The sequence below is a fragment of the Carcharodon carcharias genome, chromosome 25 (genome assembly GCF_017639515.1).
Source record: "Carcharodon carcharias isolate sCarCar2 chromosome 25, sCarCar2.pri, whole genome shotgun sequence".
NCBI lineage: Eukaryota > Metazoa > Chordata > Chondrichthyes > Lamniformes > Lamnidae > Carcharodon > Carcharodon carcharias.
This window is the reverse complement of record NC_054491.1, coordinates 586,413-600,584: the sequence shown is the minus strand read 5'-3', so window position 1 is coordinate 600,584 and position 14,172 is coordinate 586,413. Positions and strand designations below refer to the sequence as shown.

The following is a 14,172-nucleotide window of genomic DNA, read 5'->3' as shown; positions in this document are numbered from 1 at the left end:
ACTGCATTTGTCTTGCTGTTTAAGAATTCTAGTGGGGTTTGCTAATTCATCAGTGCTGTCAAGATTTGTTTAAAATCTCACTGTAATTGCGTTCTTGATATGTTGATGGCAGACTGTAAAATAATATTAAAAAATCACGAGAGGGACTGAAGAGTTAATTTCACACATTTTATTTCCACAACCAGTTTGCAATTTGCCGCTAATGTTATTACTACCAGGGAAAAGATTTGGAAGGGCTTTATTATCATGACAAATAGGTCAACACCAAATGCATAAAAATAAAACCCTGGCTAAACTAACAATAAATTGCTTTCAGCCAACTCCAACCTTCACAATAATTATTGTGGATAAGTGAAGCTGCAGAATAAATTATTTACTAAAATAAAACCAACGAAAAGGAGGAAAAAGGACAAAATGATTTGCAAAAATAACCTCAAACAAACAAACAAACAAACCTTTCTGATAGATGTGATGGTGACCTCCCCAATGATCAAACCAGCCACTCCAGTACTCCATCACCATCTTAGGTTTGCCAGGCTACAAAGGGAGAGAAAAAGGCTGGGTACGTTACAGTGGAAGAATACATAGAAATACTTATGGCACAGGAAGAGATCACTTGTAAGATAGAATACACAAAGGCAGAATTTGAGAGGGAGAGGGGTTAGCATAAGCAACACCACCAGGTATTAACAAGCAATTACTTAGAGATTGTGATATCCTGCCTCCCTAGTTATTAGCATTCAACCTTCTTCCCCTCTTTCTTTCATGAAAGTGCTAATACTCTAGTGAGATATGTTTCCATAATGCTGACTACTCTGCGATACCTAGTCCCACTTGACAGCTTAAAGAGTGAACACTGGCACATTATTTGACTGTGGAAGGCATCACAACCAAACCCAAACCTGTTCACAGTGGAAATCCACATATTTGCACACATTCACCCCACCGCATGCACCCTTTGCCAGCAATCTATAGTAGATGTTTTACCCTTTGTAGCCCAAGGCTCTGAGGTTAATTATAGCATTCCTAACATTATCTGGCAGAGAATGACGCAACCCAAGCATCCAACCTTGACCCTTTAGGTTCTGTAGTTTTCTAAATGTGGTCACAATAATGGGCTATGACCAATTAAAATAATCAAGTTTAATCTGACCTTGCAGTTTTACATTATTATGTAACAGCTGTATCATGCTTGTAGCACTACAACTAATACAGGTTTCAATTATGGATGGTAGCTGCTGGCCCTTCTGCTTTTCACTTTTACACGTCTAGGCCCATATTTGTTCCTTTACTTGTCCCATTGCTATCTCTTTTTACCTTTCACTATCATCCCTTTTGCTGTTTAATCTCTCAAATGATCACAGACTTCCCCCTTTGTTCTTGGTTCGCCTCTCACCTGCCAACCCCCACCCTTCCTTAGCTGGATTAAACGTTACATCTTTAAGTACTCCCAATACCAACCTGAAAAGTTAACTCTCTCCACAGCTGCACTAAAACATTCTACTTTGGTACTCAACCTTCCTGCCAGCACTTCAGTGACTCCCTGAAAAGCACTGAACTGCAGAGGTACCGGGACCTGTAGCTGAGAGCTGAAATCTTACATCTCAGCATCTCTGAACTCAGCAATACTCATCCAGTTGCCTGGCACTGCCTTTTTTTCACCCCTTTTTAACAATGGGATGCAGAGGACAGTTGCAAGTTCTGAGTTAAAAATATTGCAGATCCTGGCAAGTAATAAATATTTTCACCAAGTAATGAGAATATATAAAAACAATCTTACTTCTAGACCTTTCATAAGTGTCATTCCAGAATCCATCTTTTGAAAGTTGATAGTTGGTAAAGCTGTAAAGTGTATCATAATGAATTAGTACAAATAGGACATTTATTTTTTTCTCCTGACTTTACAGGTTAATAACAGTGTACATTGGAAAAGTTTCCATGTGTATAGAATGTGTTTATCATGTGTACAACATGGGTTAGGATTTTTAGGATAGCAGGAATACCCTTCCCACCATCTGAAGAGTCGGTGGGGAACACATCCCCACTGATATAGAACAAAAACAAAAATACCTGGAAAAACTCAGCAGGTCCGACAGCATCTGCGGAGAGGGACACAGCCAACGCTTCGAGCTCGAATGACTCTTCATCAGAACTGCTGATATAGCCAACCCCACAGTCGTTTAACACTCCAACATTCATTACATGGCCAGAGGCGGGACTTCCACCCTTCATTTGGGAAGAAGTCCTGCCCCAGAGAACTGCCGGACAATCTGTTTGGCCGACAGCTCTCTAGTCCATGCAGCGCCAGAAGCTGTAGTGGTCAGGGCTGGGACTGCAATCAGTCTCCAGCCTTCAGAGCCTAAGTCCCAGGATTAGTTTTTGTGCCAGAGCAAAATTAACTGAAGCTGCTTCATGAATAACTGTGGAAGTACCATTTTTATTTCAACTTCTATTCTCTGCACAATAATTATTAAAATTTTCATGAAATAATTCATCATGCTAATTCCCCAGGATGGTACATACCTCCAGCGACTGATCCTTTACTTAGTCCATCTTTGTTGTCTGAAGTCATGAATAATTCTACTATCCCTCTGTGCAACAGGGCCTTTCAAGATCAAAACAGAAATGACTTTGGGTTTGTTTATTCAAACTGCCAACAAGAACATCAAATATGTGGCCTGCACAATACATGCAATATATTCTCTGCTACTGCAATGTAGTCAGTGTTTCAAATTTAATGGTTTTAGGGATGATCACGCATATTGCTGGAGGCTCAGATTTGCTCCTTGTAAACAAACAGCATATATGGTGGCGAGTTATGCTTCATAATTTGGAACAATGTGAAATGGATGTATAACTGGTGAGCGAAGTCACTTGAACCAAATTTAGACAGACTGTGCAGGACTACCTCACATTTTGCTCCAGTATAACCAGCACAAAAATGTTTAAATCACATGTTCAAACAGTTAGCATTAGTAGGGAACTGACTATCGGTCATCAGTAACATTAACAATCCATGGGCCGTTGGGATAAGGTAAGTAGTCTTGCAGATGTAAACACACAGGCACTGAGCCATATTACCCTTGGTTAGGGAACTATATTGAGTCAACAGCACCAGGCAAATTCACCAATCCCAGCAGGTTGGAGAACTGGCTATACTTCCAAGCAGTGCTACCTGTGAGCATAACCCTCCTGCTGGAGCTACAATTCACAAATCCACTCATTTTAACCATAGCAATAGCAGCACATAAATGCTTAGCATACTTGCAAAGCATCAGTTTTCTCAACATTTCAACATAAGCATTCATCTATTTAAGATGATGCACCATCAACTCAAGCTAATGAAGGGGGTGCTCTTCAGCGTGACAATGTTTGTCCCATTCTCATTAGTATGAATATCACACAGATGCCAAGTATTTTGTAGCATGTATGAATTATAATAGTTGAATAATGCATCCAAGATGTAGGGAACAGACTTGTGCTGTTTCCCATACAGCAAAATCCAGGATGCCAAGTAGAGGCCAGGAGACATAATGGCACAAAGGATGAGAAAAAAATGCCTTTCAGTTTATCAAATATCCTCCCCCTACTACACACCACTCTTTCAGCCTGGAATGACAAATATTAGTGCAAATGAGGAAGGTCATTTGACTCACATAGCTCATCCTTCTACAAAAACTGATGATTTGCTCTTCAGAAAACCAACTATCTCTTCAATAACTCTGAGCTTTTGCTTCCACTGTCCAACTCAGTAGACCATTCCTTGTGCCAATCACCCTTCATCTAAAGGAGTGATTCCTAACATCAGTCCTGAATATGTGCCTAAATGTTCCGGACCTGCCCGCCACAAGAATCATTGTGGGCAGGACAGAAAATTTGATGGACCAGCAAAAATTCCATTGACCTTGGGTAGGCATTTCCTGTCCCACAATGGGTAGGACCGGAAAATCCTGCTCATGGTCTCTGGCCATTAAACCCTAAAAAAACCTGTAAGAATGGGCCACTGACCTGTTGGCCAGGGGCTGCAGCCGAACTGCTGACACAGGCAAAAGCAACTTTTGACCTGAAGTAACCTGATTCCAGTCACTGGCCTGAGCTGGCTGGAACCGGTTTGAAGTAGCTGAGTTTCTTGAAGAAAAAAGGGTATGAGATAAGATACAAGTCCTTATTTAGGAAAGGAGTAACGAGGTAATGCTACCTAAGTCCTTGGGACAAAGCCAATGAGAAGATGCCACGGACAAGGCAAGCAAGCCTAAACCAACGGGAGAGAGACAGCACAGCTTGGAGAGATAAGATTTCAGAATAAGAATAAAGAATTTCAGGCGTGGAGCCAGTGAGAACTCCGGAGACCAACCATCGCAGAAGCGGAAGAACTTACGTCAGCAATGTAGAGACACAAGAGAGAGAGAACGGAACGCCTGGCCAGCATTAGCTCTCCTTTTCAGGTATTAGCTTTTAGATTCTGTGACCACTCGGAGTGCCAGAGAAACCTAGTGGGTGTGCGTTTAGATCCTAGTTTTGGGTATAAAACTGCTATAAACTGCACATCTATATTTAACCAGACATATAAGCTCTATGTAGATGACCTAACGACGTGAATAAAGCGAATTTAGAGTTAAGAGAGAATTGACTCTTCTCCTCTTTGTACTAAGCCAACAACCATTACCAGTGACCTCCGGCAACGGACCCTAGATTTCTCCCAAAAGTAGGCAATGTGAGTACAAAAGTCACAGATTACCATCAGATACTTTTTAATTCTTCCTAGAAGCTTTTACCAGAGTGGAATTAGCAGAGGCCTAGGACCAGGTCATTCACCTTCCCCGCACACCCCCCCCCAACTCCCACCCTCACCTGTTTATCCAGAGAATGGTCCTGAATGGATTGAGAGAGAGGAACAAGACTTAAACTTACATTACGGTACATTATTTTCATTCACATAATTAAATAGCAAACATCATTACCTCATAAACAAAATTCATGTACTTCTGATCTTTGTCATAGCCACCATATTCATTTTCTACTTGTACAGCAATGATTGGACCTCCTTCCTTGTACTGCAAGTCAAGAAAACACAATGAGAAGCTACTTTAATGATTAAAACTCATCTTTAATAATCCCAGTAGTTTTCCTTTTTTCTTCTGTCAATTTTCTCCAGTCTGGAGGTGTTGACATTTTACAGGGTAGCGCCATGGTATCGGGCACCTTCCATTACTTCGTCCAAGTGACTGCCCTTCAATCGTGAGCTTAGATAAGGAACATTGGCCATCTACAAATCTGCTGCCAAACCTGATCCAGTTCTCGCCCACAACATTTATTTATTCATTATTAATTCTTTGTGGGCATTGCCGGTGAGGTTGGCATTTATTGCCCATTCAAAGTTGCCCCACGAAAGTGGTGGTGGACCCTCTTCCTAAACCACTAATAGTGGTTAGATATCGCTAAATGGCTTGCTACAATGCCACATTGGTGTGGGACTGGAGTTACATATAGGCCAGAAAAGGTGAGGACAGTAGGTTTCCTTTCCTAAAGTACATTAAGGAATTGGATGAATCGTCAAAAGGATTTCACACAATCAAAGAAATAGATGCCAAGGCAAAGGAGGAGATATTAGGTGGGGCGACCAATAGCTTGGTCAGAGAAGTGGGCTTTTTGGAGGATCTTATAGAAGAGAATGTGGAGAGAGCAAGAGATTTACGAAGAAAATATCCTGACACATACGCTTGTAGCAAGAGTTCTTGGATATCGACCAGGAAAGGTTACTGTAGAAAAGCCCTAAAATCATGTGGGGATGTATGGTATCAACTCAAGGTTTCTGCCTTAGCGCTATGAATTTTAAGAAGTTAATCATTATCCTGAAAAAGGAGTAAAGGGTGGGTGGGGGGAGGTGGGGGGGGGGGGGAAACCAACCAGATCAGTGATGTACATCGTCTGCATAAAAGGATGTTTTATGCTGATGTCCAACAGGTTGCAAATCACAAATACCTTGATCAGAACAAACGCTGGTTGCTCGAACGTCAGTTTGCTATTTCCAAACAATAGAGGAACATTAATAAAGTCTGCAACATCAATAGCAATTTTTAGAGTCTTAGCTGTACAGTCATAGTAGTAATGAACTGGTCAAACTCACCTGAAAGGGGATAACTTTAGGAATCAGATTATCAAAAAAATCATCGACTGCATCAGTAAACCCGACATAAGTCGTGCGCAGTTTCATGTTCTGGTCTCTCAGCAACCAACTAAAGAAATAAACATATTGCAATTTTAGTGGAATTAATTAACCATCTAATGATGATCAGTTTTCTTTAACCAATGAGGAGGGTGTTAAGAGGCTTCAGGGCGATTTAGACAGCTTGAGCGAGTGGGCAAATACATGGCAGATACAGTATAGCCTGGATAAGACTGAAGTTATCCACTTCGGTAGGAATAACAAATGGCAAAGTATTATTTAAATGGTGATAGACTGGGAAATGGGGGCCCCTGTGCACCAATCACTGAAAGCAAGCATGCAGGTGCAGCAAGCAGTTAAGAAGGCAAATGGTATGTTGGCCTTTATTGCAAGAAGACTTAAATGCAGGAGCAAGGATGTCTTACTGTAGCTGTACAGGGCATTGGTGAGACCACACCTGGAGTATTGTGTGCAGTTTTGATCTCTTTACTTAAGTAAGGATATACTTGCACAGAGGGAGTGTAGTGAAGTTTCATCAGACTCCTGAGATAGCAGGATTGTCATTTGAGGACAGATTGGGATGACTAAACCTCTATTCACTGGAGTTTAGAAGAATGAGAGGGGATATTATTGAAACATACAAAATTCTGACAGGGATGATATTTCCTCTAGCTGGTGGGGGTGGAGGGTCTAGAACAAGGGGTTACAATCTCAGGATACAGGGTAGACCATTTAGGGCTAAGATGAGGAGAAACCTCTTCACCCAGAGGGTGGTGAACTTGTGGAATTCTCTACCACAGAGGCTGTGGAGACCAAGTCATTGAATATATTTAAGAAGGAAACAGATAGATTTCTGGACTCGAAAGGCATCAAGGGTTATGGGGAGAGCATGGGAGTACAGTGTTGAGATAAAAGGATCAGCCATGATCATAATGATTGGCGAAGCAGATTCAAAAGGCCAAATGGCCTACCTCTGCTCCTATTTTCTATGTTTCTAAAACGTGTATAGGCATTTGATCACAATTAGTGACAGGCATGTTCCTAAACAGCGCAGGTGCACAGCTGCACATTAGCCTGGAGGATACTGTGCAGGCCTTGCTTCAAGATAAATACCACGTGTACAAAGCTAAACATTGGTCATGGGTATCAATTCTGCACTCAATCTAGATATCAATGTAGCTGTAAACCATGTGTGGACTCTCCTCATATGGACAAATGCTCTCCACATATTGTGAAAACCACCAGATTACATAACTATCTGTAGAAATTAAAGGTGTTTATTTGCCTGTGCTAAACATTGAATGAAGCAGAACTATAGAGTGAAACTCAACCGTCTTTTCTTTACACTGATTAATTTATGCAAATTTTTCTTGTGCACTAAACAAGCAATAACTTAGGTAAAACAGTGAGCAGAAAAATTTTACATGGAAACATTAACAATTGTAATCCAAATAGCACAGCCCTTTCCCAGGCATGTCTAGCCTCAACAGGTTCAAGGATGCTTAGCCTGGTTGAATGCAAGTCGACAGAAAATATCAGAACCGTACGCCGATTTAAAAGTTTACTAGAAAAATACATAGTGTATTACTAATCTTAGGTCAATTTGCACTTTGCTTCAATTTTTGCCATGATAATGTGGGCATAATAATTTATAATGAAAGTACCTTTGTAAACTATTACAAACTATTAATTTGTAAATTATACACTCCCTGCTCCCAGTGAAGGCATTGCAAAGCCACCACTGACAAAAGGATGAAACACAATCGAGTCTTGTTTACAGAGTCAGTTTCAATCATAAATATGGATATAAGAACTTGTAGTGGAAATATAAAACGGAGTTGAATGTGCGACTTCAAAATGAGAACTGAAATATGCCCACTCGCCCTGCTTCAATTATCCTCCGTCTCCTCACATCACTTCACGAGAAGATTACACTGGGTTGCAACTTACTATCTGCAAAGCCAGGGGACATCAAGTGGAACAGAAAATGGTCACTTCAGTGTACAATTAATGGGATGACACTGATAAAACCTGACACAAAGCATATTAATTGGTTCATTTGAAGAAATCTCTAGAGTGTTATTTAAACTTAGCCAACAAGTGGAGCTCTTGAATAAGCAACTTTGGTTAAAGCCGTGTTTTCTCCCACCCCAAAAATTAATCATTTAATAGTTCCACCATCCATACACTATGATAATCGTAGACTTTTCATGCTTCACAGATACATTTATCGATTAGAATTTAATTTGTTGTAATAATCTTGGACATTCTTCTACTTTGATGTCTTTTAAGAGAGAGTACAATTAATTGCATAACTTTATAAATTAGGAATCAAAAGAAGAAAAACATTTTAATGCCAGCCATGTCATCGTGGTAAAAGCCAAAATTCTTCCTGCTCAAAGATGAACAACACCTCTTCTGAGTCCAAAAGTTACAACTCATCTTTTGTTCTTATCCCTGACCCTATAGTGTGATGCTGCATAGGTTCCTCTGCAATGGTCTTCACATGGCTTTAACAGCATTTTTTAAAAAGCAAGGTTTCTCCTGCTAATTCAGTGAAGACATTGAGAAGAGGATAAACACATACTTTTTACCTGTCCTTTGGACTTATCCACATCCACATTTTGTAAAGATTAGCACACAGTCCTTACATTTCTATACTATGCACATTCTGCAGTGTTTCCTAAAGCATTAAACGTCAGACATAAATTTTAATTATCGCAACTTGAGCTTTGCTCCCTCAGCTTAGGAGGTGATTTGAACCCATCAATATATTCTTACCCTGTAACACACTGTAACCTATTTTTAGATCTAACCCTCAGCAAGGACGGCATTCATACTGATGGCTGGAAACATAAACCTATTTTCAGCAACGTCAGCAAAGGTTCTGCAGATATTGCTGCATCAAGTTTCTTTCTTTTAGCTGGATGATTTAAAACACTCAGATTTCGTGTGACCGTGTGTCCAATTCCTGTTGCATTTACCTGGGTAAACCACCAAGGTCCCACTCCGAGCAGATGTATGGTCCAGGACGTAAAATGACCCATAAACCCAAATCGTCGGCCAATCTGAGATACGCCCTGTGAGAGAAAATACTTAAAAATACTTAACTTGAACCTTTTGAACAAAGTGGTGAACTTGTGGTATCTTTAGAGATGAATGAGCTCTATTCCCTGCATTCACCAGTGGCTCCTTATCCTACATCCTCTATAATCCCACATAGCTGTGCTAAAGAAGAATGCCCATATGGGGAAAAAGAGTATATATTTCAAACTAGACAGCTGAAAACAACTTATATTTTCTATATTACAGCATTGTGGATATTATCACAAGTACTTAACTTTCTGTAATGCACTTTAGCACGTACTCAGGTCAGGAAAGACGCTACAAAAATGCACTATTTTTTCTTTTTATGTGGATTTCTTAGTAGTTTTGGTTTGGAGGTTGTTAATTACGATGTTAGGTTTCAATGTGAGTCAGAAACCTTGCCAACCAAAAATAATAGTTGCACAAAAATCAGATTTAGGATTAAGAAAAAAATTGGGAATAGAGTGCGCTAAAGACATCAATTAAAGTATCAATCATATATATTACAATAAATGAATCAAATACACTGTCACAAACAAATTGATTTTATTACAAAAAGGGCTTTACAAAGAGCTTAGAGTATATTTAGATGTTGCTGTAATGCTATTGCACGATGTCCATTCACAAATCCTACATAAGTGTTAAGCCAAACACTGCTTCATAACACACACTAACAATCATTTATGACTATAATATAATGGGATATATGCATACATAATGGAATCCCCAGTGGCTAGCTGGTTAAGATCAGGAGTGTTCTACAGAACCAAGTCAGTGGTAAGTTTGACTGCAGATATCGCTCCGTTAAGTTTCTCCCTTAACTTGGATGATTTGAAACATGAAGATTTTGTGTGGTTCTGTGTCTCATTGACTAACCTGACCGGAGATGGTAGTTAGGGCACTGAAGTTGATATCAACTGTCTGGGTAATGAAGTTTATATAAAAAAAGGCCAAATTTTCATCTGGGCGCCATTTTTGTCTTTTTGCACGGGGTCAGCCTTGCAGTACAGTTTTCAAGCCTCACTGGAGTGCATGAGGAGTGTGGGTGCAGAGGTGAGCTGGTTTGAAGGCCTGCCTTCATTCTCCAACATTGTATTCCAACTCCCAATATTGTTTAAAGGCTCCCTAAACCTTACCCCTCATTCTCCCTACCCACTTCCCTTGCCAGCCATTCACCTCTATGCCCCCCCATCTATCCTCCATAGCCACTCACCCAGTATGTACTATGTGCAGTCCTCAAAATCCATGCAATATCAATGGAAGATATTTTACATTCCTTGGAAAAAAAATAAACCTGTCAACATCTAATAAAAGCCTCCATATCATTGATACAGAGTAAAAAATACATTTTGCCATGTGAAAAAAATTCTTAATACTTGCAATCCTATTAGTTTGTGTCAACAAACCAGAAACCACAAAGGCACAGTCCGTTATTACAGCTTCTTGGAACTGCCATTCATTCTCAAATTAATGGAACACCTACTATGCTGAAACCCATTAGCACTTAAAACTCAGCCAAGCATTGAAAATGGCCACAGCTGTCCATACAATATATTGCTCCCTGGGAAGGGAAGAACGTGGTTAGCATTTTTTTCAAGTGCAGATTTACTCCAAGCCTCAACCAGATTTTTAAAAAATCAGCCAGGGCCATTTAAATCACAGTGGAAAAGATGGCAGCACAAGCTGACAGGGCATTTTGTAACATTTTTCTCAGCATCAAGGTGCTTTTTCCGTTGGAAAAGCACTGTAATGCATGTGAACAAATACACAAGACTGGTCAATGTAAGGGTCAACTTACCGTTGCAGGACAGATCCCTATGATGCATTAAAAACACAACTACATTACAATACAGTACTTGATAATGACATCTGAAGATGAGAAAACACCTCACACAAACTTTCAGAATGCTCCAATCCTCAGCAGACTTTTCATTTTCTTCACAAAATCTCAAACCTGTCGTGCTTTTAATGGACTTCCAAAAGCCACAGCACTACATGAAAATGGTATGTGGGAGGAAATCAGATTTTCAAGCATTTAAAATGGGGAACATGGCCTCAGCAGGAACAGATATGTGTTTTGCGTACTAGGCATTCCAGGCCCAAAAAAAACCCAGAGGAAAGGAGCACGAGGTTGGGAATGCAGGGGAAAATTGAATTTCCTCCCCAAAAAAAACTTAAGGTCACCATTCACAGACTGAAATGCGCCTCTGCACCCAGACGAGAAAAATCCCAGGAGCCCAGTTCAACCATCATTCAGAAACCCTTGCTGGAAATGCATGTGGAGGTAGGTTGAGGACAGGGACAGAACTGACTACAATATTGCCTGGTGGTCATATCACTCACTGGCAGACATTCACTACCAAGGCTTACACATGAAGGCTGAGCTACCAAAAGTGACCGAGTCCAAGAAAATAATCAATGCTTTTGTAAGAGATGAAGGGAAATAAAAGCAAAAAGAAAGAATGTTGCAAAAAGGTATTACTTACTCAAGATCAAGATTTCCCTTGAAATTAAATATTCCCCTCTGAGGTTCATGGAGATTCCATGGTACATACCTTAATAAGAACACATTTATTGATATTGTGTATAAAACAGCAAGTAATGCTCACTACAGTGTCCATGCAGTTAAACTACACACTCAATACTTCCATCTTCCCCAGGCTCAAAATGTTCCCAAGCTATTTCCACCACTAGACGAGAAATGCAGCATGGCAGTTTCTGACCTGGTCCTTTAAGCTCATGTAAAAGTAACTGGGGTTTTGCTTAATAATCTATCAATCTTAAAAGGTTCGCAGAAAGATTCGGCCACGAAGCTTTACTAGGTTTCAGAAATTTCAACCCAATTTCATTATGTGACAGAAAATTAGCAGAGAAAAATCGGCAAAGCAACATGGACAGAAATGCATATATTATATATACATGTTATATATATGTACATGGTCCATCACTGACACTTCCCTTCCTTGACCTCTGAGTCTCAATTTCTGGTGATAGACTGTCTAATATTTATTACAAGCCACCGACTCCCACAGCTACCTTGACTACAGCTCCTCACACCCCGCTTCCTGCAAGGAGTCCATCCCATTCTCACAGTTCCTTCGCATTCGTCGCAACTGTTCTGATGATGCCACTTTCCAAAACAGTTCCTCCAACACGTCTTCCTTCTTCCTTAACAGAGGTTTTCCACCCACAGTGGTCGACAGGGCCCTCATCCGTGTCCGACCCATCTCCCGCGCATCAGCCCTCACACCTTCCTCTCTCTCCCAGAACCATGATAGGGCCCCCCTTGTCCTCACTTATCACCCCACCAGCCTTCACTTTCAAAGGATCATCCTCCACCATTTCCGCCAACTCCAGCATGATGCCACAACCAAACACATCTTCCCTTCACCCCCGATGGTGGCTTTCTGCAGGGATCGTTCCCTCCAGGAACGCTCCTCCATTACCCCCTACACCTCAACCCCTCCCACAGCATCTTCCCATGCAACCGCAGAAGGTGCAACACCTGCCCCTTCACTTCCTCTCTCACCGTCCAAGGGCCCAAACACTCCTTTCAAGTGAAGCAGCATTTCACTTGCACTTCCCTCAATTTAGTCTACTGCATTCGCTGCTCCCAATGTGGTGTCCTCTACTTGGAGAGACCAAACGCAGACTAGGTGACCGTTTTGCGGAACAGCTTCGGTCTGTTCGCAAGCATGACCCAAACCTCCCTGTCGCTTGCCATTTCAACACTCCACCCTGCTCTCATGCCCACACGTCTGTCCTTGGCCTGCTGCAATGTTCCAGTGAAGCTCAACGCAAACTGGAGGAACAGCACCTCATCTTCCGACTAGGCACTTTACAGCCTTCCTGACTTAATATTGAGTTCGACCATTTCAGATCATGAACTCTCTCCTCCATCCCCACCCCCTTTCTGATCCCCCTTTTTCCAATAATTTGTAATTTTTTTACAACTATATTTTTTCTTTTTCCTATTTTTAAATTTATTTCGATCTATAGTTTCAACTCCACCTTTTAGCCCATTTCGATCCCATCCCCCTACCCCACCCGCACTAGGGCCAGCTGCCACTAGCTTGCTTCCCTTAATGTCCCCATTAGCACATCCTTTAGATAATATCACCATCAACACCTCTTTGTCCTTTTGTCTATGACATCCTTGGCAATCTCTTGGCAAAATACTGCGGATGCTGGAAATCTAGAACAAATATATATACATGTATGTATATGAGGATCATTACTCACGTTGTTAAAGTGTTCAAGCCTAAAGCTTTCATCTTCAACATGCGATCAGTCCAGTACGGTCGTGGAACGCGAAAGTAGTGCATCGAGCCACCCAGGATGAGAAGCTTCTTTCCCTCCAACTGAAAATATTCCCTTTCAGCCTGCAATCCCACTTTTCTGCTGTTCATTTTTGTTGGAATGAGTGGCAACCAGTGGAACCTAGAAGGAGATGAAAAACATCTTAGTTCAAAGTATAATCGCAGCTGAGCACATGGTCAGTTTGGCCAAAAGACCTTAAGTGCCAGAAAGCTTTAATACAGATGCACAGATGAGTTAAGATAGACCAAAATGCCTTCCTCTTTCACCTCCCCTGGGATTTATTGGTGTTTAGTAGTCACATGACCAAATGATAGGGCCAGAGGGGAGTGGGTGGGTCAATGGCCCACAAAACAAAGACAGTTATCCATTTTACTACCCACACAATCATCTTTCTAAAGATGATTGTTAGGAAACCATTGCAAATACCCTGTAATCTGTGCATAGCTCAGCACCAATATACTTCAATCTAAATGTGTGCTGAGCTATACAGTTTTTCACTAGCATAACAAAGAGTACATCATATTATGCTCAAATACAAGTACTTATACATTGGCAATTTCTACAATACTTGGTATTTCTAAAGATTTAAAGGATTTTTC

The 14,172-nt window shown here is 40.9% G+C and overlaps 1 protein-coding gene across 4 annotated transcripts in view; it reads right to left on the bottom strand.

The window, feature by feature from the left end:
* The window catches only part of LOC121269611 (beta-galactosidase-1-like protein 2), a 106,460-nt gene that overhangs the window by 76,099 nt on the left and 16,189 nt on the right, over positions 1 to 14,172 (bottom strand). For 3 of the 4 annotated variants that reach the window (XM_041174321.1, XM_041174322.1, XM_041174323.1), the window contains exons 2-9: positions 13,496 to 13,693; positions 11,740 to 11,808; positions 9,151 to 9,246; positions 6,128 to 6,236; positions 4,962 to 5,054; positions 2,524 to 2,605; positions 1,781 to 1,842; positions 456 to 537 (exon numbers count right to left, since the gene is read on the bottom strand). In XM_041174321.1, the coding sequence (XP_041030255.1) occupies positions 456 to 537; positions 1,781 to 1,842; positions 2,524 to 2,605; positions 4,962 to 5,054; positions 6,128 to 6,236; positions 9,151 to 9,246; positions 11,740 to 11,808; positions 13,496 to 13,693 (791 nt within the window). The remainder of the gene's footprint in view (positions 1 to 455; positions 538 to 1,780; positions 1,843 to 2,523; positions 2,606 to 4,961; positions 5,055 to 6,127; positions 6,237 to 9,150; positions 9,247 to 11,739; positions 11,809 to 13,495; positions 13,694 to 14,172) is intronic. The other variant, XM_041174324.1, reaches the window with a different exon arrangement.